The 26,573-nt window shown below is 45.1% G+C and overlaps 1 protein-coding gene across 1 annotated transcript in view; it reads right to left on the bottom strand.

Moving 5' to 3' along the window:
• Positions 1 to 22,650, bottom strand: part of PABPC1L (poly(A) binding protein cytoplasmic 1 like) — a 31,246-nt gene extending 8,596 nt beyond the window's left edge. Inside the window, exons 1-13 of the mRNA XM_081011209.1 lie at positions 21,197 to 22,650; positions 16,444 to 16,655; positions 14,801 to 14,994; positions 14,105 to 14,220; positions 12,910 to 13,049; positions 12,128 to 12,222; positions 11,107 to 11,244; positions 9,155 to 9,250; positions 7,476 to 7,739; positions 6,167 to 6,257; positions 5,318 to 5,446; positions 4,254 to 4,393; positions 2,747 to 2,840 (exon numbers count right to left, since the gene is read on the bottom strand). Of these exons, the coding sequence (XP_080867335.1) occupies positions 2,747 to 2,840; positions 4,254 to 4,393; positions 5,318 to 5,446; positions 6,167 to 6,257; positions 7,476 to 7,739; positions 9,155 to 9,250; positions 11,107 to 11,244; positions 12,128 to 12,222; positions 12,910 to 13,049; positions 14,105 to 14,220; positions 14,801 to 14,994; positions 16,444 to 16,636 (1,690 nt within the window). The 5' untranslated portion in view covers positions 16,637 to 16,655; positions 21,197 to 22,650. The remainder of the gene's footprint in view (positions 1 to 2,746; positions 2,841 to 4,253; positions 4,394 to 5,317; positions 5,447 to 6,166; positions 6,258 to 7,475; positions 7,740 to 9,154; positions 9,251 to 11,106; positions 11,245 to 12,127; positions 12,223 to 12,909; positions 13,050 to 14,104; positions 14,221 to 14,800; positions 14,995 to 16,443; positions 16,656 to 21,196) is intronic.
• Positions 22,651 to 26,573: the final 3,923 nt, after the last annotated feature.

The following is a 26,573-nucleotide window of genomic DNA, read 5'->3' as shown; positions in this document are numbered from 1 at the left end:
TGCAAACAAAAAGCAGAGAGGAGGGCATCTTCATGCGACAGCGAATGCTCAGCTTGTGTAAGGTCACTGCACAAACCGCTGCTTGGAGAAACAGCATGCGTCATTGTGGAGAAATAGCAGCTTGGCACCAATGGGAGTCGTCCCGTCCCCCTCAAAAAAATCTCTAATTGTATTGCAAGGGGTATGATTTTTGCAGAGCTGGATAAATTATTTGCCCATGTAATGTGGACCTGTTGAGAACCAGGATTTCTCCTGCTTATTATTTAAACGAAACAGAACAAACGCCGAATAAGATTGGCAGTGATGTATTTAATGATAATAATAATATAATTTATTATTTATACCCCGCCCATCTGGCTGAGTTTCCCCAGCCACTCTGGGCGGCTTCCAATCGAGTGTTAAAAACAATGCAGCATTAAATATTAAAAACTTCCCTAAACAGGGAACTGCGTACAGTTAAATTCCCAGTCCACGGCATTGTTTTTTAAAACTGCAGATTGAAATGGGAAATGGTGGATTTTGTGAACACGGGAGAAAGTGAGAGAGACCAGAAACAGAATGACCCATCCCTAATTCCAGCACTCTGTACTCACGCCATGCTTCACACTGGCCAGTTTGGCCTTTTTTGTTGCAACTGAGCAAGGAGTAAGATTTACCTTTCAGGAATGAGAGAGAGAGGGAGAGAACACGGAAATAAACTCCTTCAACCCATCACCACTGTAACCATTCTTTGGTTAGTATATACTGGTTAGTATATACTTATATATATATATATGAGCAGGAGTTTCTGCTTGCACAGTGAGGTGTTGTGTGCTTTGAAAAGGAAAATCCCTCCAGGAAAAATTCTTTCCTTAAGTACACTAATGGGGGCAGGAAAGGAAGGGTATGCCCAAAGCATACCCAAATACCCAAAGCAGGTGGCAGCACAGGAAGAGCCTGTGCAGTCCGGCTGTTAGTAATCTAAGAAACTCTCCGTTCAAATGCAGTTGGAGCACAGCTCAGCCTCATCAGATCATGTGGAGGAGAGCAGCAGCTGCCCGGTCAGCAGGAAAAGAGCTGCTACTCATGATACCTGATCATGTCCGGAGATCCCTGCTGCCAGACCCACAACAGTTGCTAGGGAGAAAAGCTGAGATTGACAGGGCTCGGGCTGGGTAGCCAGTCCCTTAAAGCAGGGCTCCAGCTGAAGTGTCGTGGTTCCTAGATCCATGCAACCAGCCAAGCTTGCTTTCATACTATAGTCTGCTAGCACTGCTGAGATAATTGCTTTTCAGAAGCAGAATGGAAAGGATACTGAATATACAGTGGTAAGGTAAAGGTAAAGGTACTCCTGCCCGTTCGGGCCAGTCTTGCCAGACTCTAGGGTTGTGCGCTCATCTCACTCTATAGGCCGGGAGCCAGCGCTGTCCGCAGACACTTCCGGGTCACATGGCCAGCGTGACAAGCTGCATCTGGCGAGCCAGCGCAGCACACGGAACGCCGTTTACCTTCCCGCTGGTAAGCGGTCCCTATTTATCTACTTGCACCCGGAGGTGCTTTCGAACTGCTAGGTTGGCAGGCGCTGGGACCGAATGACGGGAGCGCACCCCGCCGCGGGGATTCAAACCGCCGACCATGCGATCGGCAAGTCCTAGGCGCTGAGGTTTTACCCACAGCGCCACACTGTACCATATACAGTGGTACCTCGGGTTAAATCTAGAAATAGGAAGATCAGGTAGATTATAGGGAATATTACATCTCCTTTAGCCAGAGGTCCAAAAGTGAGGCCTAGTCTTTCCCAACCTATGGCTGTGATGGCTGGGGCTGATGGGAAATGTACAGTGGTACCTCAGGTTAAGTACTTAATTTGTTCCGGAGGTCCGTACTTAACCTGAAACTGTTCTTAACCTGAAGCACCACTTTAGCTAATGGAGCCTCCTGCTGCCGCCGCGCCGCTGGAGCACAATTTCTGTTCTCATCCTGAAGCAAAGTTCTTAACCTGAAGCACTATATCTGGGTTAGCGGAGTCTGTAACCTGAAGCGTATGTAACCCGAGGTACCACTGTACTATCCTGCAGAATCCCCTCCCCTAGCCAAGACCCTTCTGCAATTTTAGGTTGTAATCATACCAATCAGCAAACGTCCTTTCCAGTGTTCGTTCTAGCCTCCCATTTGAAGGTTCTAAATGTTTCTTTATTTAAAGCAAAGGTCTCAGGGCAGAAATACACAAACAAAATCAAATCAAACTATACAAACTAATAGAACTACTGTTCCCAGAGCTACAATTCACAGCACCCTTAAACTACCACTCCCAGGAAACTTGGGGGGAGGGAAATCATATGCTTTAAACGTGCTTTTAATGTGCTTTAAATATATGGTGTTGATCTGTGAAAAGCCTATGAAACTAAGCAAGGCCCGCAATGAAATCTCAAGCCAATAGAACACAAAAGGCAGTGAAAAGAAAACCGTCTCCCAGTTTGTTCATCACAGTTTTGGGTAGTGTTTTCCTAATGTGGGACTCATACCCACAACCCTGAGATTAAGAGTCTCATGCTCTACCAGCTGAGCAGAATGCATTGCCAGCAGCACTGAATAACTACGGCCGGATCCTGCATATTCGGGGGAAGCTAAAAACAGTTTCCAAGCTACAGAGCGGCACCTTTAAGTTTAAGGTTCAAACTCTTGCCTAGAGACATAGCTAGCTAGCTGAACAGGGCGCCTGAGAAGGGCAAGCTGCCGATGAAGGAGGACGACGCACCAAACTCACCAAGCATTTGCTTCTGCTCCTGAGGAGGGGCTGCAGCCAACATGGATGCTGTGAGGGGCTCCTGTCCATGGACACGGACAGCCGGTTCTACAACCTGCAGGCCAATAAACACAAGACAACAATAATAGCATGGTCCTCGTGTGAGTTCCTGAATGACACTCTGGAGGGGGAGGCGGATTCTGATGGCAGCAACTCCTCTTCCTGCACCATCTGAAGCTCCCTAAAGTAGGGAAGAGGAACCAGCTGCTCTTGGGGCTGCAACTCCCATCTTCCCTAACTGCTGGTCAACAGTGTCTGGAGACAGGTCACGTATCCACAGCTGTGACCAGAGGAGGAATGACCACTGGGAGGAGCTCAGAGAGAAGAAACACCACAGTGCATCAGCTGCAGCACAGCCGGATGCCTTCATCTGCCCCAGCTGCAACAAAACATGTCTCTCCCACATCAGTCTCTATAGCCACAGCAGGCACTGCAACCCTCCAGTGATTGGACCTCACCCCCCAAGGAACACTTTCATCAGGAGAAGCTGGAGAAATGAGAAGAGGGTGGCGTTCAGCCAAATTTTACCCACTGAAATTAACGCACGTGACTAAGTTAGGTCCATTAATTTCAATGGGTCTACTGTGAGCAGAACTGAATTGAACCCCCCCCCCAAAGTGTCTTAGCAGAGAGTTCTGCTTAGTTCTTTTTACTGAAAGTAGACCCACAGACTTAGGCCACCACACATTCCTCTAAATCAAAGACGGGGACCTGTGTGATCTTTGGTTGGTCTGTTCCACTTTGGGAACCACTAATCCAGACCTAGGAGGGATGCAGGTGGCGCTGTGGGTTAAACCACAGAGCCTAGGACTTGCTGATCATAAGGTCGGCAGTTCGAATCCCCGTGACGGGGTAAGCTCCCGTTGCTCGGTCCCTGCTCCTGCCAACCTAGCAGTTCGAAAGCACGTCAAAGTGCAAGTAGATAAATAGGTACCGCTCCAGCAGGAAGGTAAACGGCATTTCCGTGTGCTGCTCTGGTTCGCCAGAAGTGGCTTAGTCATGCTGGCCACATGACCTGGAAGCTGTACACCGGCTCCCTCGGCCAGTAAAGCGAGATGAGCGCCGCAACCCCAGAGTCGGTCATGACTGGACCTAATGGTCAGGGGTCCCTTTACCTTTACTTTAATCCAGACCAATTAAACGCCAAAAACTAGAACACGCTACAAGCCCAAACTCTAAAGGCTGCGTGCACAACATACATTGAAAGCACACTTAAAAAAACACATGACACACACACAGAGAATCCAGGGAACTGCAGTTTATCCCTTTACAGAGCTATAATTCCCAGCACCCTTATTCTACAGTTCCCAGGATTTTTGCAGGGGGGGGGGACGCGGAGCTTTAAATGTATGGTGTGTACACAGCCTATGTTAATGGCATGATCAGAAAAATCTTCCACATTAAGGAGTGGAGGGAGGAAAACATGGTCTATACAATATCCTTTGTTCCACAACTGAAGGCGAGTTACCTGGTGCATTGGCAGAGGTGCCATGGTGCCCAGTGGCTGGGCATTCCTCACGGCCGAAGAGTACTTGTACTGGGAAACGCCACGTGGTAGGGCTGTTGAGGAGGATGCCCGAGTGCTGATAGTCTGGGTTCCTATGTTGGCTGAAATGAGAAGAGGAACAATTTGGAAGGGTACAGAGAGAGGAGAGGTGATGTATCCCATCGTTAATGCCACACACCCTTTTCAGAAGCCTTTTTAAAAGCAGGCTTCCCAAAATGGTGCAGAAGGCGGGGAGAGGAAGATGGCGGTTCTCAGCTGCAATCCACAGCCCGCAACAAATAAATCTGAGAAGTCCTCTCAAAATCTCCACTGCAACGTCAGCACAATTGGGTGGTCCAATTCTTACGGTAATAAAACACTCCTTTCATGTATACATAGCAAGCAAAAGGGTGAACCCACAGATGCCATTGAAGCAAAGGCTAAACCCCACACCAGCTCCTGATAATCCTTTTATTTAATAATAATAATAATAATAATTTATTATTTATACCCCGCCCATCTGGCTGGGCTTCCCCAGCCACTCTGGGCGGCTTCCAAAAAAACATAAAAATACTGTAATACATCAAACATTAAAAGCTTCCCTAAACAGGGCTGTCTTCAGATGTCTTCTAAAAGTCTGGTAGTTGTTGTTCTCTTTGACATCTGGTGGGAGGGTGTTCCACAGGGAGGGCGCCACTACCGAGAAGGCCCTCTGCTTGGTTCCCTGTAACTTGGCTTCTCGCACTGAGGGAACCGCCAGAAGGCCCTCGGTGCTGGACCTCAGCACCGAGGTCTGGAGGAGGCATGGTAAGAGCAACTTGTGTACCTAATCTCTTAATTGCTATGGGAGCCCATAGAACTGAATAGCTCCCACTCAGCCTACCCTTATTGCCATCACCCTGCCACAGGTTCCATTTCCTGGTAATGCTACACTGTGACAGGTTCCCCCAAACTGGATTATGCATAAAATAATTGCCACCTGCATCTAAGCACACAGGCACACACTGTTCCGTTTGATGATGAACCATCAACATTTCCTAACTTACCCACTCTCTGGGCATTGGGAGATACCCTGGGAGCCTGCGTGGACGCTTGTCTCATGGTGCTGATGTTGGACAGCGGGCGCCTGGGAGGTGCACTAGTCCTCAGGACCGGGCTGGCTGGGTGATAGGATGCTAAAAACATTGAATGCTTTCATCAGAATTTGGAGGCATAGGAAGCGGGTGGCATTCAGAGACGTTTTATCCACATAAATTAGTGAACATGGAAGAATAAGAAATCAAGATAACCAACTTTTTATTAAAGAATGGAAATGGTTTCTTGAATAAATGAGCAAATTTAAGTTAATTTGGATATGCAGAAGATATTAAAAATAAATTTAAAGAACCGCAGAAAGAAGGGGAAGGAAGTCAAGTTTTGAAATGTTAAAATGATTGTAAAATTAGTGAAATGTATAAACCTGAAATATTTTTTAAAAATAAATAAATAAATTAGTGAACATGGCTAAGTTAGGTCCATTAATTCCAATGGGTCTATTCTGAGCAGAACTTAATTGAACACCACCCCTAGTGTCTTAACAGAGAGTTCTGCTTAGTCTGTGGGTCTACTTTCAGTAATGAGAACTAAGACCACCACACATTCCTCTAACCCAGAGATGGGGACCTGCGACCTATTGTTGGACTCCAACTCTCATGATCCCTGGCCATGAGCTGGAGTCCAGCATCATCAGGTCCCCAGCCCTGTGCTCTACTGAATTTGCATGCTGACTTCACAAAAATTCTGAGGTCCCAACACCAATCAATAGCATGGTAGGAGTTCCATACTAAGTGCAACCTTCACCCACATGCTCTGCAGATGACCAAGTCCTTTTTGAAAAAACAAACAAGCAAACTCACAGGGAGGCCTGGAGGGCTGCATATTCCAACGGGAGACAGGGCGGACTTGGGCAACAGGGCTAGGACTGTAGAAAGTAGTTCTGGTTTGAGGCTAGAAAAAAGACCACGAAACAAAGAAAGAAGATACATTACTGTCCTCACATCAGCCCTGGGGCAGCTTGGACTAACAAAACCACCAAGCCTGGAATTTGAAAAGGTATGTGGCAGTTCTTTTTGTGTAGCTTTGAAGGAACCATCACCTGAGAATGACTTGAGGCAGATTAGGAGAACAGCTAGGTAAAGGTAAAGACACCTGACCATTAGGTCCAGTCGTGACTGACTGGGGTTGCGGCGCTCATCTCGCTTTATTGGCCAAGGGAGCCAGCGTACAGCTTGCGGGTCATGTGGCCAGCATGACTAAGCCGCTTCTGGCGAACCAGAGCAGTGCATGGAAACGCCGTTTACCTTCCCTCTGGAGCGGTACCTATTTATCTACTTGCACTTTGACGTGCTTTCAGACTGCTAGGTTGGTAGGAGCAGGGACTGAGCAATGGGAGCTCACCCCGTCGCAGGGATTCGAACCGCCGACCTTCTGATCGGCAAGTCCTAGGCTCTGGTTTAACCCACAGCACCACACTAAACCATAGTTTGGCACTATATGTAATAAACTCACAGGAAGCCTCAGGCTCATGTTCTCCTTCAATGCCTGAGGGAGGAAATGACAAGGAAAACATCTCTTAAATGTACATCTGAGAAGAAAGAAGGCCCAGACTTTGCTGGGCTGAAACCTACAAGGTCTTCCAGGTTGACCTTTCCTCCAGGCCACCCAAGGGAAACTTGAGCTACAGACCCTGTTTCTCCTTTGCACATCCTTTCCTCCTAAGGATTCTGGGACCTGCAGAGTTCCCTGTGAAGAGGGACTGGTAGCTAAACCACTCTGGGAATTGTAGCTCTGGGAGAGGAATAAGGCTCTTCTAACAACTCTACGCATCCTTAACAAACTGCAGCTCCCAGGATTCTGTGGGGAAAGCCATGACCGCTTTGGCTTGGACAACTTGCAGCTGAACACATGGACTCTATTGCAAGATTTATTTATTTATTTTGTGGTGATGTAGGCAGAGATATAAAAAGTTCTTCTTATGGTGTTTGATCTGTGAAAGCCATTTTTATACATGCATCCTGTGTTCTCCCAATATGGCAGTTTGATTGGAATGCAATAGGTTTGCAAAGTGCATTAAGTTGCAGTGCAATAGCATCTTGTCTGCCACTGGTGCTAGTCAATGGGTTTCATAGAAGTAAGCTGTAATAGTAGCCTCTTTACAAATCTTACCTGTGGAAGGGAGGGCAGGAAATAACCTGTCGGAGGGTAGGAGCAGAGGATTGGACCAGGCAAGGCCCTCATGGTAGCTAGTCTCTGCATGTATTGGTTGGTGAGAATGGCTTTCCTTTCCTCTTTCCTTTGAGCAAGGGCCACATACAAAGGCTTGGCACTGACAATCCTCCCATTCATTTCAGTCACAGCCTTTGTGGCCTCTTCTGGGGATGAAAAACATACAAACCCAAAACCTTTGCTGTGTCCACCCTCTGTCATCACCTAAAATTGAAAATTAAAACACTGAGTCCACTGAGTGGATGGCAAACGACAGTCTGAAGAGCACAGGCAGAGAGACACGGACATTGAAATGAGTGGAATAATTGGCACCTTTTCCTAACACACACAAATATACTCATTGGGGTGAACTGATCTTGAGTCCCACCAAACTCAATAGGAACAAAGGTCAACTAAAAGTCCTTGTTTTCACTAAATGGGGAGGCATTGGGCCATTATTACAATAAACATTCATTGTAACCTGCCATAGCAGCAGGGGAGACATAGCGGCACACACCTTCAAGCAAACCATCATAACTAAATGTAGTGTTGACTGGTAATTTCAAAATTTCATGGATGGTCTCCTAACTAAATAGGCTTGTAGATGCACCCACACCAAATCTGCTCTAGAGAGTTTGGGGATCCCCACCCCCGGAAATAGGCTTAGGGAGAAGAAAGGGAGGAGAAGTACCTTTGGGCAGCTAAACATCAATGTGCTGGTGGATATATTTAGTTGGATTTTGCACACAGTAGCCTCCACACCTCCCAGACTGGGGGCTTGCAGAGTTCCTAATAACTCTGTCAGCAGTCCCACAGCCATAGCTGTCAACTTTCAGATTTGAAAATAAGGGATCAGCAGCCTCAAAAATAAGGGATCAGCAGCCTCACCTGTCCCGGGGACAGTCTACGGGATATCTAACAATCTGGGATAGCAGTGGGAAGCAGCGGGAAATGGCGCTAGAATAAAGGAATTTCCCAGCTATGCCCACAGCCATGCCTCACTGCCTTGGTTGCCTTGCTTCTGTGAGCGCTATAGTTTTTTGAAGGACTAGATGAAAGTAGTCCAGTAGCCAGAATTCCAGATGGAATCATTGCAGAGAAGGCAAGGAGTGGATAGGGGCAGATCACTGGATTATCCCAGTGGCAATTTCAGTCTCAAAACAGCAGACGAGGCAGCAAAACTGTACTGCTTTCTGGACTACCTTGTTTTCAGACTGTAGGTGGGAGGCTCATGCAATTTCTCCTTCCATATCCCCACCCCCAAATCCCTGCATGTTAAAAACCAACAACAGCCTAGTGTTTTTGTGTTTTGATTTTTTAAGGAGAAATATGGAAGGAGCAATCCATCACATGAGTCCTTGCCTATGGTCTGAATGAAAGTTTCACAGACAAAAGATACTTGTTTACAAACATAAGGGGCAGGATTCACCTAATGAGTCCCATCAGTGACAGACTTGCACAAGGTCTTCCACTTGTGCAGGGGGCTTTTCCCTTTCCCCTGTGCCCCCTGAAATTGGCTTGGGGCAGGGAGAATGCCCTAAAACATTGGGGGGAGGGTTGTTCCATCTGAGAAGCTGACATGTTTGAGTGGATGGAAAGTTCAACATAGGTCAACATTGAATACCCACCATAGATCTTACCTTGGCACTAGTGATAGTTCCATAAGGAGAAAATTCGTTCCTCAGCCGTTCATCATCAATCCCATCATCCAGATTCTTTACATACAAGTTTACACCCTAGGAGCAAAAAGCACACTTTCCCATGTGTTCATAATATTTTTTATGTAACATTTATGCCGCAGCTTTCCATTTTTAAATATGCACAAAAAATAATGTTTCCAACAATCATAAGGCTGGAAGGGAACCAAATGCCATCCACACCAACACCCAGCATTCAAAACTCCCATTGTTCTGGGTGCATTTTGTGACAGGGAATTTAATTAGCGTGAGCAGTTTCTGAGTTCTGGGTGCTGTACTGCACCTAAGATTTCAGATTAAAACTGCAGAGTAGGAGGAAAGGAGGACCTTTTTCTGCCTCCCCACTTCCAGCTACTCTGAAGACTGGAGAAGAGACCCTCTTAAGATTAGGGGGGTGGGCAGGGGAAGGACTATACCATGTGAAAAATGGACATAATATTTTAGCTGCCGTTCATTCATTCTTGCTTTGTATTCTTGTTATTAAAACACATGCCCAGACATTCCGTTGTTGCACCCATAACCTAGGTTTAAAGTGCCATTTAGCTCCTAGCTTTCATATCTCAGTTTCTAACACTACCAACACCTCAATACAACATACACTACAGCTTATGTAAAGGTCAGATTCCTGTAAGAGGGAATAGCGCTAAATTGTTACTACCCATCACCTGTGTAGTGTTTTATAGCGTTATTGCGCTTTCTCTCAATGAACTTCATCTGAATTTGCTGTGCTCAGGCGACAGAGCCCTTTAATCTGCTTTAATTGCACAATCCTAAATTCCCATTACAGTGGTACCTCGGGTTAAGTACTTAATTTGTTCTGGAGGTCCGTTCTTAACCTGAAACTGTTCTTAACCTGAAGCACCACTTTAGCTAATGGGGCCTCCCGCTGCCACTGCACCGCCAGAGCACAATTTCTGTTCTCATCCTGAAGCAAAGTTCTTAACCTGAGGCAATATTTCTGGGTTAGTGGAGTCTGTAATCTGAAGCGTATGTAACCTGAAGTGTATGTAACCCGAGGTATCACTGTATGTGCTTGAATCCCACAAACAAAATAGAGATTGTCTGGAGGCACCCTTCAAAGTTTTTACCTCAAGGATGCATCTGTGTTACCAAAACTCTCAGGATAAGCAAACCAGCCTTATTTTCACTGATTTTTTTTTTTTAAAGGCATCGAGATAAAACCCAACAAATTTCATCCCTTGCCACAAACAGGAACCATTACCATGCGCTGTCATTGCAAGTGACCTGTGCCTCAAGAAAGGACCACAACTCATCAACACAGCACATGCTTTCCATGAAGGGGCCTTCAGGTTCAATTCCTGGCATCTGCCATTAGAGGAATCAGGGAGTAGCAGGCGACGGCAAAAGCCCGAGACCCTTGAAACCGTAGAAAACCATTGCCAGTCAAGAGTAGACATGAAATGGCCTAACAAATGACCTGACCTGGTAAGCTGCTTATCCTTCACTAGCTCTCAGTGAAGCAGGACTGAGAAATGTGGATTTCCTCTACATGGCCCAGTTACTTTACGGAATAATAATGGCTCAATCCTGGAAATTGTTTTACCGCTTTTAGTTTACTGAATTTTGGATCTTTCCTATTTTAACCTTACATTATTTTATTGTAGACCAAGGGGGACATACAATTACAGGCTGAAATTTGTTTCCACAGTTTTGGGTACTGGATTTTAAATTGCTGTAATCCTTCTACTGGTGAATGGTGGGTAATAAATTTATTAGTAGCAGTAATAGAAACGATGCCTGAAAACAAATAAATAAATATTTATATTGGAGAGCAACCACAGCATTTGAGATTTCGAAAGTCAGCAGGTGTGTTGCTTTTTTTTAAAAAAGTGTACCTTGCCACACCTGATGACCTCATTGTCACTTAGCATTACCTGGTATCTGTTTACTCTCTCCTGCTTGATCTGCTCAAATTTGCGCTTCAGTTCACTCTGACGTTCCATCCTCTTCTGAGCTCGGCCAACATACACCATTCGCCCATTGATCTCCGTCCCATTCATGTCTTCAACAGCCTGCCAGGAGACCAGGTGTTAACATAGAGGGTTGTGCATAGGAAGAAGTCCCACGACTAACTCCACCCCTCAATGGACCACACATCCGTCTTGCAGAAAGATGCCCTTTGCTCTGATTTAATTTTGTAATGAACTTTGCAAAGCCTTCGCTTCTGAGCTATCCGAAGCAATGAAATCCCCCTACCCCCCACCAAGAGCAATTTAGTTGGTTCTGTAGCCATCATGCATTCATAGCGAACATGAGAGAGATTCATATGCACTCATCAAATACCGGAAGAGCTGTCACCCAAAAGAGGACAGATTCAGCAGTCCCCACCATATATTTAAAGCACAATTACACCACTTTCACAGGTATGGCTTCCCCAAAGAATCTTGGAAACTATAGTTTATCCATCATAGAGCTACAATTCCCAGCACCCTTAACAAATCACAGTTCCCAATATTATTTGTGGGAAAGCCTTTAAATGTATGATGTGAATGTGACAAGATTTCATTTCCTCTGCTGCACCAGCGGCTGCATCTCACTCGAATATTAGGAGACAGTTCTTGCTGGTAAAATCAGTTTAGCAATGGAACCAATGATCAAAGCAACTGGATAGACTCTCCCTTGTGAGAGGTCTTTAAGCAGAAGCTATATGCAGCCATCTGTTGGGGTTGCTTTAGCTCTGGGACTTCCCACACTAAACGGCCTCCTCCAACTTTATGATCGCAAAACAGGGAGGTCCCTGGTGGAGAAAGCCCATTTACTCCTTTAGGTGCACACACATCCAAGTCAGGTCTTTCTCCCACCAACAAGTCTTCAGCTCCATCTCGACAGCTACATTCACTGGAACAGGAACAAGCAAGCATCGGGCACAGACAAATAGATCAAAGACCATCTTGCCTTCTGAGCATCTTCATGCTTCTCAAAGTTGACAAACCCAAACCCTTTCGAATGGCCTGCATTATCCATCATCACCTTGACACTCAACGTCTTTCCTGGAAAGTAGAACAAGAAAGTTTAAGACAGTGTGACATTGCTGGAGCCACAAGTTACAACAGACTGACATTGGTGCCATGCACTTGGAGCTATTGGGTGAATTCCAGTGGTGCCTGTCCACCAGCACAACAGAACAGTTTTGCCTGTCTGCCAGCAGAAGAGATCCAGTTGACGGAATGGATTCCTCCTCATCCATGCCTCCAAAATCTGTCCTGGGGGGTTGAGGGATTCTCGGGAGCAGATTTGGGAGGATGCAGGAAATGTAGTGGGTAGACGTCCACTCACAAAAAAATGGATCTTACCTGCAATCTCTTATTATGTATGGGTAGAATCCGACATAAAGGCGAACGTTCCATCAGGGCAAGGATTTTTCCTTGTGCAACAGAACATTCTCTCCCTCTCCCTCTCCCTCTCCCTCTCCCTCTCCCTCTCCCTCTCCCTCTCCCTCTCCCTCTCCCTCTCCTCTCCCCTGCTTGCACAACCCCGTTCAAAGCATTCCCCCGATCTTCTGGAGCAGATTTGCAAAAGGTGCACTTTGCATCGTATATGACACCAGGCTCAGGAAACAGGGGTGGTGTTCACCCAAAATAGTGTGGCAGCCCTATCTCTCAGGTCTGGCAGGCCTAATTAGGCTCACAGGTTGAAACTTCCCTGCCAATCACTATACTTCAAAGTGCCGCATTTACCAAATTTTGAGAATATTTCCTGTAGTCGCTCATCATGCATGTCATCCCCAAAGTTCTTGATGTAGACATTGGTGAATTCCATTGCCTTGGCGCCATATTCTGCTTCCCGCTCTCGTCGAGATTTAAAATGGCCAACAAACCTGTAAATGGGCGAACAGTGAAGCCACTTTTTAAAATGCATTGTGTGTGCCATGCAACGAGGTCAGGGAAACCTCCCAAGCTATATTAAGTAGGCAAGAACTGAGACAGCTTTATCGATCACCATGCTCTAATAAAGCCACAAGTGCCAAATTTTGCCTTGTCAGTGCTCAGGAGACGTTGTCATGAGGAGAGAGGCAGGATTATCTCTGTTTGGTGTAGCTCTAGAGACCTTTAAGCTAGGAGAGCCTGATGCTTGACCAGTGATAACATTGCTCTTGCCTGTATTTTGCATCAACCTCGCAGGGTGGATTTCAGCTGTAACCACTGCTCTTCTTAAGGCAGTGTAGAGAAAACTGTGAATTGGCAAGGCATCTTCTAGACAAAGGATTTATAGAGCACATGAAACAGTGAGGGCTTGTCCCCCCCCCTTCGCTCGTCCCATGCCTAGAAAGCATGGTTCCAAGTGGTTTCCTACTTGTCCTTTCCAAATACAGGTCTGAGTGGTTTTTTGTTTCCCCCACGACTTGCCCCAGGAAAACCAACTCTTTAGTGCTGAATTGGAGCAAACATCAATCCAAGGAAAACCCAGTTGACGCATGCTCCAATTCAATGTGAAAGAGCGGGTTTTCCTGGGAGGAGAAGTGATGGGACAAGCGGAAGTCTGGATGAGCTGTTGCTCTTCCGGCCAACTGTATTGCTGATGGAAATGCACATTTTCTATACTCACAGGGGAAACGTATTAGTGACCTTATGGACTGTTTTGCATGCTAAACATGTCATAAAATATTGGATACTTGCATTTACTTACAAATATTCTTGTTATTCTATCATTTGATACATGTTTCCAAGGTAATTTGTTGCACCTTTTACTAACCTTGGTTTTCCTTTGTGCTTAAACCCTTATTCTAAATTGTGTTCTGCATAGGAGGGGCTTTGTTATTTATTTATGTGTGCAATGCATCTAACATATTAAGAGAGTCAACAACATTTGATCTCGCAGTCACCCACTTCACCCATACCTGCACCCTAGCTCCCAACCCCAGCTTCCACTTACACCTTACGGTCATTGAGGAGCATTCCATTCATCGTGTCAATTGCTCTGTTTGCTGCCTCGTGGGTCTCAAAATGGACAAAGCCGTAACCTCGGGATCCATTCTCATCACACACAACCTGTTAAGACATGGGTGGGTATGAGGGAAGAGAAATAAAGGAAGTCATACAACTGAAAACGAAAAAGATGGGCCCTTGATTTCCCCCCAGTTTACATGTATATCTGCTCAGTGGTTACAAAGCCCCCCTAAACAGTGACCCTGAGTCACAGACACATTTTGGTGTAACCCTAATCAATGGGGCCCATCAACAATGAGTAAAAACCTTGGTTTCAAATAGAGAGAGAAAAGAACTTGAAGAAAATCGGAATGGGGTTGGTGTCTAATTCAATGAGGTCTCTCTCAGTACTGAAGTGCTGTTTCTTTGGATCAGCAGAGAAGTTCTGAGATTCAAGGAACCATTGTGATGCTAGAGGGGGTGGGAAATTGCCCAAAGTGTTTTGCCTAGAGGCTACCTCAAGATTGTTTTGAATTTTAAATTACCACCCACCAAATGTTATTACACAAAAGTGAAGCCAGACTGCTTAGAAACCACTGGTCAAAAATTGAATAGATCAGGATAAAAGGAATGATAGACAACACATATACTAGAATGCTCAAAGCAGATCAGGTGATGTTATTTCTGCCAGTGACATAGCTACCTTGCAAGAAAGGATATTTCCAAAGGCTGAGAATGTATCATACAAAGCTTTGTTATCAATGGAATCGTCCAGGTTCTTGATGAAGATGTTCCCAACGCCTGATTTCCTGAGTCCTGGGTCCCGTTGGGACCACATGATGCGAATGGGTCGGCCTTTTATCACTTCAAAATTCATGGTATCCAAGGCCCGCTCAGCTAGCAGGGGAGGGAAAGCTCATTTGTTTACACAGAAACAAAAACCAAAAGCTGGAAGCAAAGAAGCCCAGTCTCTCACCTTGCAAACAGCTGTGTGTGAGCACATTCATTTTACTACCAACAGGGAAGATCGCAAAGTCTTTCGACAGGAGTGGGGCTTAAGAAATTGGTGTTAAGAAGAGAAGCTCTGGCTTCTGGAAAACATGACTGGAAGCTGTAGGTACAAATAACTTGCCATGGTTTCTAAGTCAACCATCTGTAAACAAGACCATAGCTGCGTCATGGGTCAAGTGGTAAAGGCCATTAGATGCAGGACTGGGGAAGATACGACCCTTCAGATATTGTTGTGCTGCAACTCCCACTGACCACCAGCCCCACTTGCTGGGGCTGATGGGAAATAAATCCACAGATGTTTTATTCCTCCTGTGGGACATTTGCAACGGCTAATCTTAATCACTGTGGCCTAGTGAACAGGGCAAGGCTGAAGCTTCCTTTCACTTCGGTTTAGCTCAACACTTATCTTACAGCTACCAGAAATTATTTGGAACACAAAAGGTTACTTGCCAGCTAATTTCTAAATGTTCAGATCCCCTAAATGTGGATCAAAATGAGTACTGTAGAGCCCGAAACTCTGCTTGAAAGCAGAGCTTGAGTTGCCTTTTTGCCTGGCAAAACTTGCTTCGTTTTCCAGAGGAAGACTTAGTAGTCATGGGCACATCATACAATAATAATAATAATTTTTTATTTGTACCCAATCCATCTGGCTGGGTTTCCCCAGCCACTCTGGATGGCTTCCACAGAGACCAAAAATACACTAAAATGTCACACATTAAAAATTTCCCTGAACAGGGCTGCCTTAAGATATCTTCTGAATGTCAGGTAGTTGTTTATCTCTTTGACATCTGATGGGAGGGCGTTCCACAGGGCGGGCGCCACTACCGAGAAGGCCCTCCATACAACATGGATTTATCAGGCTGCAGCTGAGGGAGAGATGGGAAGCAGGGCCACTTCATGGGCTCAGCTGAAACCAAAAACATTTGGATCCCCCTCTCTCTCCAGACCAGCAATGGGGCACCTGAGGACCTCCAGATGACGGTGAACTACAGTTCCCAGCAACCCCTGGCCATGCTGGCCACGGCTGATGGGAGTTGGAGTCCAACAACATCCAGAGGATAGCAGTCTCCCCACCTGTGCACCAAACCCTTTCCCTCTCCACTATTATAAGAACTTTATTAACTAGCGCCAGAGTTTCCTCCCTTTTCTTTCTCTGCTCCTTTTCCTTTCGTGTTCTGCCTTTGAGATAGCCTCTGACCTCAGGCAACACAGTATTACTTTTTATTGATCTGTAATCTACCCTGGGAGTCTTTTCAGCTGAAGAATGGAGCAAAGATATTTGATGCAAACAAAATACAACATTTGAGAGTTTAGAAGAAGTTCTCACTCACTTACCATCAGCAGGCTGTTGAAAATTTATGTAGGCATAACCTAGTGATCGGCGTGTGGAGACATCTCGGCAAACTCTGATGGACAGAATTGGTCCAGCAGGCGAGAATTTCTCGTACAACATGGCTTCGGTTACATCCGGGTGCAAGTCGCCCACATAGAGGGAGGCTAGCGGATATCCTGGGCCACTAGCATTCATGGTCAATCATGCAGTTTAACTTGGGAAGTGAAGCAAAACCTAGTTACTCCCAGGCAGCATAACAGGGATCTTTAGAGATGCAAAAATAGCAGGACTCTATAGGGTAGATTCCATGTAAACCTCTGACTGAGCTCTTGAAGTTGCCTGCAAATGAAACCCACTATATCCAGAGTCATTTTCACCAAGTTCCTCCCCTCCCTGCCCATGCAATGTAAATAGGAGTAACACATAGAATCATAGAATCATAGAGTTGGAAGAGACCACAAGGGCCATCGAGTCCAACCCCCTGCCAAGCAGGAAACACCATCAGAGCACTCCTGACATATGGTTGTCAAGCCTCTGCTTAAAGACCTCCAAAGAAGGAGACTCCACCACACTCCTTGGCAGCAAATTCCACTGTCGAACAGCTCTTACTGTCAGGAAGTTCTTCCTAATGTTTAGGTGGAATCTTCTTTCTTGTACTTTGGATCCATTGCTCCGTGTCCGCTTCTCTGGAGCAGCAGAAAACAACCTTTCTCCCTCCTCTATGTGACATCCTTTTATATATTTGAACATGGCTATCATATCACCCCTTAACCTCCTCTTCTCCAGGCTAAACATGCCCAGCTCCCTTAGCCGTTCCTCATAAGGCATCGTTTCCAGGCCTTTGACCATTTTGGTTGCCCTCCTCTGGACACGTTCCAGTTTGTCAGTGTCCTTCTTGAACTGTGGTACATGTATTTACTAATGTATATTAGTACGTCTGCATAGATTTTATACAAGGTATAAAGGTAAAGGTAAAGGGACCCCTGACCATTAGGTCCAGTCGTGGCCGACTCTGGGGTTGCGGCGCTCATCTCACTTTATTGGCCGAGGGAGCCGGTGTACAGCTTCTGGGTCATGTGGCCAGCATGACTAAGCCGTTTCTGGTGAACCAGAGCAGCGCAGGGAAACGCTGTTTACCTTCCCACCGAAGCGGTACTTATTTATCTATTTGCACTTTGATGTGCTTTCAAACTGCTAGGTTGGCAGGAGCAGGGACCGAGCAACAGGAGCTCACCCCATCGCGGGGATTCGAACCGCCGACCTTCTGATTGTCAAGTCCTAGGCTCTGTGGTTTAACCCACAGCGCCACCCGCGTCCCCTATACAAGGTATTTGACATGCAAAGCTGCACCCGACAAGTTTCATGCTTAGCAGAACAGAATTCCGCTCATGCAGAGGCACTTGCACCCCTTGCTTCTATAATATTGTCTGGAGGGTTGGGACTCTGGAGACTCTCTGGAGAAGGAAGGGGGAAGTCTGCTCATGCAACAATTCAACCCATACTCCACTATGCAGGCACTATTACAACCTCTTTGCCTCCTTGGATAGCACCTCCACACCATAATACACCATAGGTAATAATAAACAGAAGAGGGTGTGTGTGTGTATATATATATATAGAGAGAGAGAGAGAGAGAGAGAGAGAACATGAGAAATTATGGTGCATTAGAGATCCATAACCCATGTGCTGAGACTTCTGCATTGCAGGGGGTTGAGCTAGATGACCCTCAGGGTCCCTTCTAACTCTATGATTTCATGGTCCCAACATCCTCAAGTTGTTTTGACCTGCAACTCCCATCAGCCCCACCCAGTAGGGCCACCAGTCCGAGATGATGGGAACTGCAAGCCAACAAATTCTGGAACACAACAGGTTGAGTGGAAGGGTGTAATACAGAGGTTCCCAAACTTTTTCATGCCGCCTCGGTTCCATAAACTCATCTTCAGTTCCCCCTGCCCTATAAAAATTATTATTCAGAACAGTGGCTGGCACAATCTACTTAAGGAAGATAAGGACACAATACAATTCAAAACGGTAACAACTGAACATTTATTCACACACCAATTAGAACGATTTAGTTTTAATTAACCAATTCAACCAAACTGATGAACTTGATCCAGTGATGCCAGATTTTCAAAGTTCCCCTGTCGCTCCCTTAACTCTCAGAGGGGCCCCTCTAGGTAACCCACCCACCCCCACCCACAATAGGGGGTATCTCCCACTTTGGGACCCAATGGTGCCATATAGGGTCCAATGCTCACCAGCAGATTACAGGAGCCAAGTGGGGTAAGACTCAACAGAGGATCTGGGCACAGCACTGCATAAATTTAAGGATGACTCCCAAAAGATGTGCTGTGTCATATTCCTATAGCCAGCCTTCCTTGTTAGGTGGGGCAGCCACATTTCTAGGTGGGGGCATTTTTTGGGTGGAGAGGGGTGTCAGTCAATTCACTGCCAACTCACTGGTAGAGGATTTGAGGGCAAGAGAAAGGCAGCAACCTTCCCCCTTGCTCCTCCGCGCAGGAAGTGTGTGTTAATTTGATGTTCACATAGCCCATTAGGTAAGTTAAGAGAAAATTTACACCAGGAATTAAATGACTGGCATATTTTTTGTTTCATGGGGGGGAAAGGATGACAAGGATACAGTGAACAGGGGAATACCAACAAGTGTAAAAGAAAGGAAGCAGTTTAAGTTATAACTAAAAAGTTGAAAACTGGTGTGGAGATTGTTTTCCTGCTCAAAAAAACAACAAAAAACAACAACCCAGTTTTAATCTTGTATCACGATACCATAAAACAAGTTTACAAACGAAGAACCACTTAGATTGCAACCATAGTCAAGCATTTGGGGAGAGTGCTGCTGAGAAAAATATGCATTACAAAACAAACTTAGGGGCAGAGAGAAAAGTTTAGGGTGTGTTTGTTAACTCCCCCTTGAGGGTCCCTCCTCCCTTGTCTTGTTCCTGACCTTTAGATTTTCCTTCCTCCTGGACAATTAAGGGGAAACCTTTTAACTGGTTGCTGTATAAAGAACTAACTAAGCAATTGGAAACTAATTGTGGAATGTAACTAGACTTGTTTTTAACTGGTTGCTTAGTTGATTTTTCTGTCCAGAAATGGTCTCACACTGAACGGCACACATTGGGGAAACCAGAAATTAGGCCTGAGTCACAGCCTAGGTTACAACCAGCAAACTGCAGGGTTACGTTGTGTGACTTGGAAACTATGGTTCTACTCATGAAGCCTAATAACCACATTAGCCTTTTCTGCAGCCCCATCACACTGCTGACTCATGCTTGAGATCCTTCTCACAAACTGCCAAGGCAGGTATTTCCTGTGCTTTTAGTGTGTCTGCTTAAATCTACAACTTCACTTGTGTCTCGGCTGAAAGGTGGGGGAGATGAGGTAGGAAACAAATCCAGAAAGCCAACTCCAAATTCAGTATGTCTCTCAACTTCAAGCTGCAGTTCTTTGCACACTTAATTTGGGAACATGTTCACCTAAAATCTTGACTAAGAGTAAACATGCATAGAACCTGGCTATACATGTAACAATATACTGCCTTTTCGTGATTTCCCAACCCCTCCCACCAGCCAGCTTTCCCCTCCAACCCATAAAGCACTCACATGTGACGCTACGCAAGGCCGCCAGCAAACATTCACCTTCAGTGCTGGTCCTCCCTAATGTGGGAGCAGCTCTCAGAAATACATTGCCCCGCCCCCTTCACTCATAGGTGTGGCCAGCCGCTTCCTGTAGCACCACCACCTGCTCCAACCATTCCAGCCATTGTTGGGGTCCGCTAATCGGGTCCAAGCTGCCTTGGTCACTGAAAAGCCAATAAATGCCATAGACAGAGGAGATTCCCATAATCACTCGTTTATTCAGCTGCTCGTGCTCATTGAAACAGGACACCCTGCCTGGAGACCTTGAAGAGGAGAGTAGCCTGGCAGAGGGAGGATTTTCTGAAAATCGCCTAGCAACGTTATCTGGTCTTCACGTATTTGTGGCTCACCCTCTTAAATTCTAAAGCAGGTAGTTTTTTACAGATGCAAAATGGCATCAGTTAGGCTAACCAAACAAACAGGAGAAGAACAGGCCTCTGTGGCTTTTCCTGAGACCCCACACCATGCTGCCAGTCCCTCCAGAGTTAGAAGTACAGGGCAAGGCAATAAAACCAGCTCTTTTGGAAAGCGTTCAGGGTGGGAAGCTGGGTCTTGTGCTCCTGTGAGCTTCGATGCCAACACCAGCAGTGAAGGTTGTCACCCACTCATTTATAAGACACTTTGTGGATTCAAAATACTACAAAAGAGACTCCACCCCCTTGCCTACTCTGCAGGTTTGTTTTCAAAGAAAGTGGTACTGGAATTCAACTCTGGGATGAAAGCTATGCACTTCCCTTCTAAAAACTAGGGGTGGGTGAGGAGAGGGGTCGGCTGTAGATTTTTGGGGTTTTTTTAAAAAATATAAACCTAGTCTGTATAGACTTTTGTTTAATACTAATCTGTGCTTACCTAGTTCTACTCACGAGCAGAGCCAATGAAATTAATGGACCCAAGTTAGTTTTGTTTAGTTATTTGGACCATTTATGTACCATTTAAACAAAACGGAGGGGGTGGGATTCAACTATAACAAGCCCCACTAGTAGAAACTTGTACAAAGACCATCACTAGTACAACAGAGCTCCCCCACCCCACCCCAGAACAGTATGCAGGGGGAGGAGAGAGCAGATGGTTGAATCAGGCAAGGAGAAATGCTTACACTGACAGAGCAATCTTCTTGGCCCTATGCTGAATTCCTCCCTCTGTGTGGTTTAAGGACTTAAGAAGAGCTTGCTGGATCAGGCCCATCTCACAGTGGCCAAGCAGGTGCCTATGGGAAGACCAAAAGCAGGATACAGTGGCATATCATGGGTTGCCAATGCTCGGCGCCACACAAAGAGAACAGGAGGGAAACGGGCAGAGTAATAATAATTTATTATAATAATAATTTATTATTTATACCCCGCCCATCTGGCTGGGCTTCCCCAGCCACTCTGGGCGGCTTCCCAAAAAATATTAAAATACTGTAATACATCAAACATTAAAAGCTTCCCTAAACAGGGCTGCCTTCAGATGTCTTCTAAAAGTCTGGTAGTTGTTGTTCTCTTTGACATCTGGTGGGAGGGCGTTCCACAGGGAGGGCGCCACTACCGAGAAGGCCCTCTGCCTGGTTCCCTGTAACTTGGCTTCTTGCAGTGAGGGAACTGCCAGAAGGCCCTCGGTGCTGGACCTCAGTGTCCGGGTAGAACGATGTGGGTGGAGACGCTCCTTCAGATATACTGGACCAAGGCCGTTTAGGACTTTAAAGGTCAGCACCAACACTTTGAATTGTGCCCGGAAACGTACTGGGAGCCAATGTAGGTCTTTCAAGTGTTATATGGTCTCGGCGGCCGCTCCCAGTCACCAGTCTAGCTGCCACATTCTGGATTAGTTGTAGTTTCCGGGTCACCTTCAAAGGTAGCCCCACGTAGAGCGCATTGCAGTAGTCCAAGCGGGAGATAACCAGAGCATGCACCACTCTGGCGAGACAGTCCGCAGGCAGATAGGGTCTCAGCCTACGTACCAGATGGAGCTGGTAAACAGCTGCCCTGGACACAGATTTGACCTGTGCCTCCATAGACAGCTGTGAGTCCAAAATGACTCCCAGGCTGCGCACCTGGTCCTTCATGTACATATGTACATTCAAGTCATTCTGTTTTTGGGATAGGCCACTTCCTGGTTCACATGGAGAAGTGAGAACAGCCCAACAATAGAAGTGCACAGCTGTGTTCAGGCACAACAGGATGTTGAAATTTTGTGCCCCTAACAATTTAGCACCCGGGGCAACCACCCCTGTGCCCCCCAGATACTACACCACTGGTAGGATCTGGGACATTCCCACCTGTGATTTCCAGGAATGGTCACTGGGGGCACATTGCCTCCAGCATTAGATGTAGTACATAGGTTACAATAGAAAGTTGTAGCCAATCAAATTCTACTCAAGAGTACACCCATCGAAATTAAGTGATCCATGCCCATTCACTTCAATGGGTCAACTATGAGTAGGACTAGCATTGGCTCCATCCATAGGTTAAAACATCCTTAATAAGCAACAAATATGAGGGAATCAATACATTCTGTAAAGCACAGTTAACAACTAAAGAGAGCATTCTCTTAAGAATCAAAATGAACTTTCTGCATAAAAACCAACTGCATAAATAGAAGGAAAGTTCATGGCAAAATTGTCCTCTAAGCATAAGGAAGTAAAATATTTAAAATGAAAAGAAACTAAAAAAATATAATCCTGCTTTTTTCCAAAAGGTTTACTCTTAAGTATGACTGTTCGTTACAGCCCATTGGAAACAGTCACTTGACCTGCTTCCTAACAAACAATTAAACTATGTTGAATCCTATGTACTAAAAGTGAATTTGTTTTTTTAAATGCCTGTTCTTATGTAGCCAGAATAACACCATCTATGAACATGAGGGAGGTAGCAACAAGCTTAGAGGAACCACAATATGAGCAGGAATGCAAACAATGATTCAGGAAAAGTAACACACTCACCCTCAAGTCAAAGACAACTCAAATATGACTGAGCTTGCTGAAATAGTGGGGTGCAGGAAGGGTGGGGTGGAGACAAAACAGAAGGAAAGAAATGGAGTTTCTTGAAAGGGGTGTGGCTGGCCAGTCAGATGATAGGAGTTGTAGTCCAAAACAACTGGAAGGCACCTGGATGGGAGTAAGAGCTCCATTGAAAGCCTTGGGACTTACTTCTGAGTAACATGCTTAACAATGAACTGTGTGTTCTGTACGTTGCTGCATTGACATTTTAAAACATTTACAATACGTTCTTTAGTTGCCACAATAGCAAACAAATATATCGTTCTCCAGGAGTTAGGGACATGCACGAAACAAGCATTAAAAGATGGGAAGACACAGATTTCAGTCTCTCTTTTTTTCATTTGAACAAAAATTCAACTCGATTGTTAGTAGAACCTTTAAGCAATTTACATATGCAAGGAAAGTTAAAGTAAGCGTAACCCTTGGGACTTCCCTAGAAAGAGTGAAGAGGTAAATCAGACACCGAAAATGTTTGTATGTTTATTTATTTCACAAAATTTACATACTATTTGATTTTAAAACCAAACCAAACAGCAAATCGGTTTACAAAAACAAAGCAATAAACTAAAAACTAGATTAAAACACATGTCAATGTTCTACGTATCTTGCCTAAACAAAAATGTTTTGAAGCAGGCACTGAAAACACTACAGTGAAGGCACCTGCCTGAAGTCAATAGGCAGGGAGTTTCAAAGTGTAGGGGCTGCCACACTAAAAGAATTTCTTACAGATGCAGCGCTTTCTAAATGTTATGTATTACTGATAAAATGTCATTCCCCCTACTCAGATGAGACTGCGCTTCTAAGAAGCTGTTGGGGAACTTCTCTCCCCATAACTGTTGTCCAATCTGCATCAACTGGCTGGGGTTAAGTCTCAGGCTCAGTTAACCAGATTCAGTGCCTGAATGCCACTAGACACAGAGCCAATGAAAAATTGCTATCAATTTGCCTGCCATGCTGCTCTCACTAAGCCTCTGAACTGGACATTTTTTAAATCTACCATCTAAATAACTTTTATTAACATTTATTAAAATATTACGTCGGGTTTTATCTAATCAAGTCACACTCGGGAGTAGGATCCATTGAAACCAATGCCCTTAAGCTCGTTAATTTCAATAAACGTACTTACGACTTACTTGGATACAACCCATGATCTTTTACACCCTTCTGGAATGCATATCTGTTTCACCCAGGACGGATGTTCCTCTCACCCCACCCTAATGGCCCAAATGTTTATCTACCCGCACATTTCAATCCTGAACACAATAGCAAAAGATGCTGCGTGGGACAAAAACAAGTGTCAACAGCAAAGAGGGCTCGTCATGTCACTGTGGATGGGTGAGAAAGAACTTGAGCAATCATTGCAGGGGAAATAAAAAGGACCAGTCCTTTGGTCCCTGCTTGCATCCCTCATCTCCATAGCTCCTGCATCTGATGAAAAAGGCTCATGCCACAATAACTTTGTTACGCCACAAATCTTGTTGCTGGAGCTGTAACACCAAGCACACTTTAAAGCATTGTCTCCAAGCATCTCTTCTTTCAGCATCGCTACATCAAGTCATACTACTTCATAGCTACTCAAGATACCTTTCCATTTTCCTCTCTGCACATGGGCTGTTCAGATAGCCATAGGCTACCAAAGGCGGTTTAAGTTGTGGCTTTTCTGTAACAGCAAAATCAGCTCAGGAACTAGAACAAGTCTTTCAAAGTCTGGCCATAACATCGCTCTCATTTTCCTATGAAGGGTAAAGTCCTCAAACGGAAAAAACACAGCTGACTGGCAGCTGCTTGGTATCGCAGCAAGTTGCTTTTCAACATTGTCTAGACGAAAAGCTGTTTTAGGCAGTTATCACGTTCTTCCCTTTCTGCTCTAAGACAAGTACTCTACACTTGGGCATGAGCCAACAACATAGAGAGACAAGCAAACGAATTGTGGAACGTATCTGGAAGGCTAGCTTACATTCTGCAGAAATTGAAAGCACACTTTTTGTAAGCGGTGCAATTTCAGGCTGCAAGTTGGGAGGGCTGCATCTTTGAATGCTCAATTAAAAACAACCCTTTATGCATGCAAAACAAGTACATTAGAGTGAAGGATTCAGCCTGGCCTTTTAAACCAAACAGATGGAGTCTCCTTCATGAGGAAGTACTGAAACACACAGCTCATTATCTGCACTCTGAAATGGTAGCGCAGGAAGTGTGTTACTGTTTGGTGCCAATTTCATGCACTCAACACATTGGGAGAGTACAAAAGTAACCTACCCCTTCTGAAATCATCAGTAAGTGTAGATTCAACATTAAGGGCCCATCCAGACTTCATTTTGTGCTGTGCTTTCCAGGCACAGGTTCATGCTTTAAAGCGCCGTATCTGAGAGTTTTGATTTTGGCATTTTGCCCAGGAACACCTGTGTTTTTCCACTGAATAAAGTGAACAGCAATCTGCAGAAAACCTGTTTGCTCCAATTCAGCGGTAAAACACAGGTTTTCCCAGGGAAAGGGCAGGGACAAAAAAAAAGTCTGCTTGGACAGAGAGCTTTAAAGCCTGAATCTGTGCCTAGAAACACGACACAAAAGGAAGCCTAGATGAGCCCTTCTTAGTCTTTGTAGGAACAGGGGTCCTTGCTTTTGGCTACATTTCTTACCATTTGAAAGAACCTGTGCACTTTTTCTGCAGGGGGAGTTCAAGCATCTTTTCATAAAAGAGATCGGAAAGATCCCTTTAAAGATATTACAAAGTGCATCAGAAAACTAGAACCTCAAACTGTATTTCTAATAGGAACCTTGGAGCTGGTGGTACTAATACCTGGCAGAATAAGATATTATTCTAATAATGGAAAAGAATCAAAAGTCTAAAGGAAGTACAATTTAGACTTCTGCAGCAGAACTATTCTAAATACAATTACAACCCACATAGTGCCATTTAGACACTTCAATCACTTGCACCTACAAGCTGAATGAAACTTTATTTGCACCAGCAGCCGGTCATAGCTACTTGTACTTATAGGACAAACCTTATTCCTAAAGGATTTCATAACGAAGGTAGCTTTTGAATAATATGAATTCATGCTTCATGTCAGAAAGCTAAGAAATCAAGGGCCACTTGAAGCCATTTCTGTTCAATGTTACGTCAAAGCCTTTCTAGAAGCTAAACTATTTCAAGAACCCAATGCTACTTTAATAAGGAATAATGCAGCATGTTTTATGATATTCAAAATCGTTCACTATTGTCTATAAGAAGGCAGATGTCCAGTAGATAGGCTTGGATGCTGTAAAGCCTTGCACAAGGTGTCTTCTTTCACTCTTCCTGTGAAACAGAAATGACCAACTCTATACAGTTGTGACGAGTTGGTGGGGTTTTTTTGGTGTGTGGGAGGGTGCAGACCTTACAGGCTGCTTTAGCAGTTAAGCAAGCTACGAGACATAAAACAGCACAGTCATTCTACCGCCACAGTATTCAGCCATGGCAGTAACAAACAAAAGTGTAAAAAAAACAACAGACCAC

Source organism: Podarcis pityusensis (assembly GCF_964106645.2).
Source record: "Podarcis pityusensis genome assembly, chromosome: 6".
Lineage (NCBI taxonomy): Eukaryota > Metazoa > Chordata > Lepidosauria > Squamata > Lacertidae > Podarcis > Podarcis pityusensis.
This window is presented reverse-complemented; position numbering and strand designations above follow the sequence as displayed.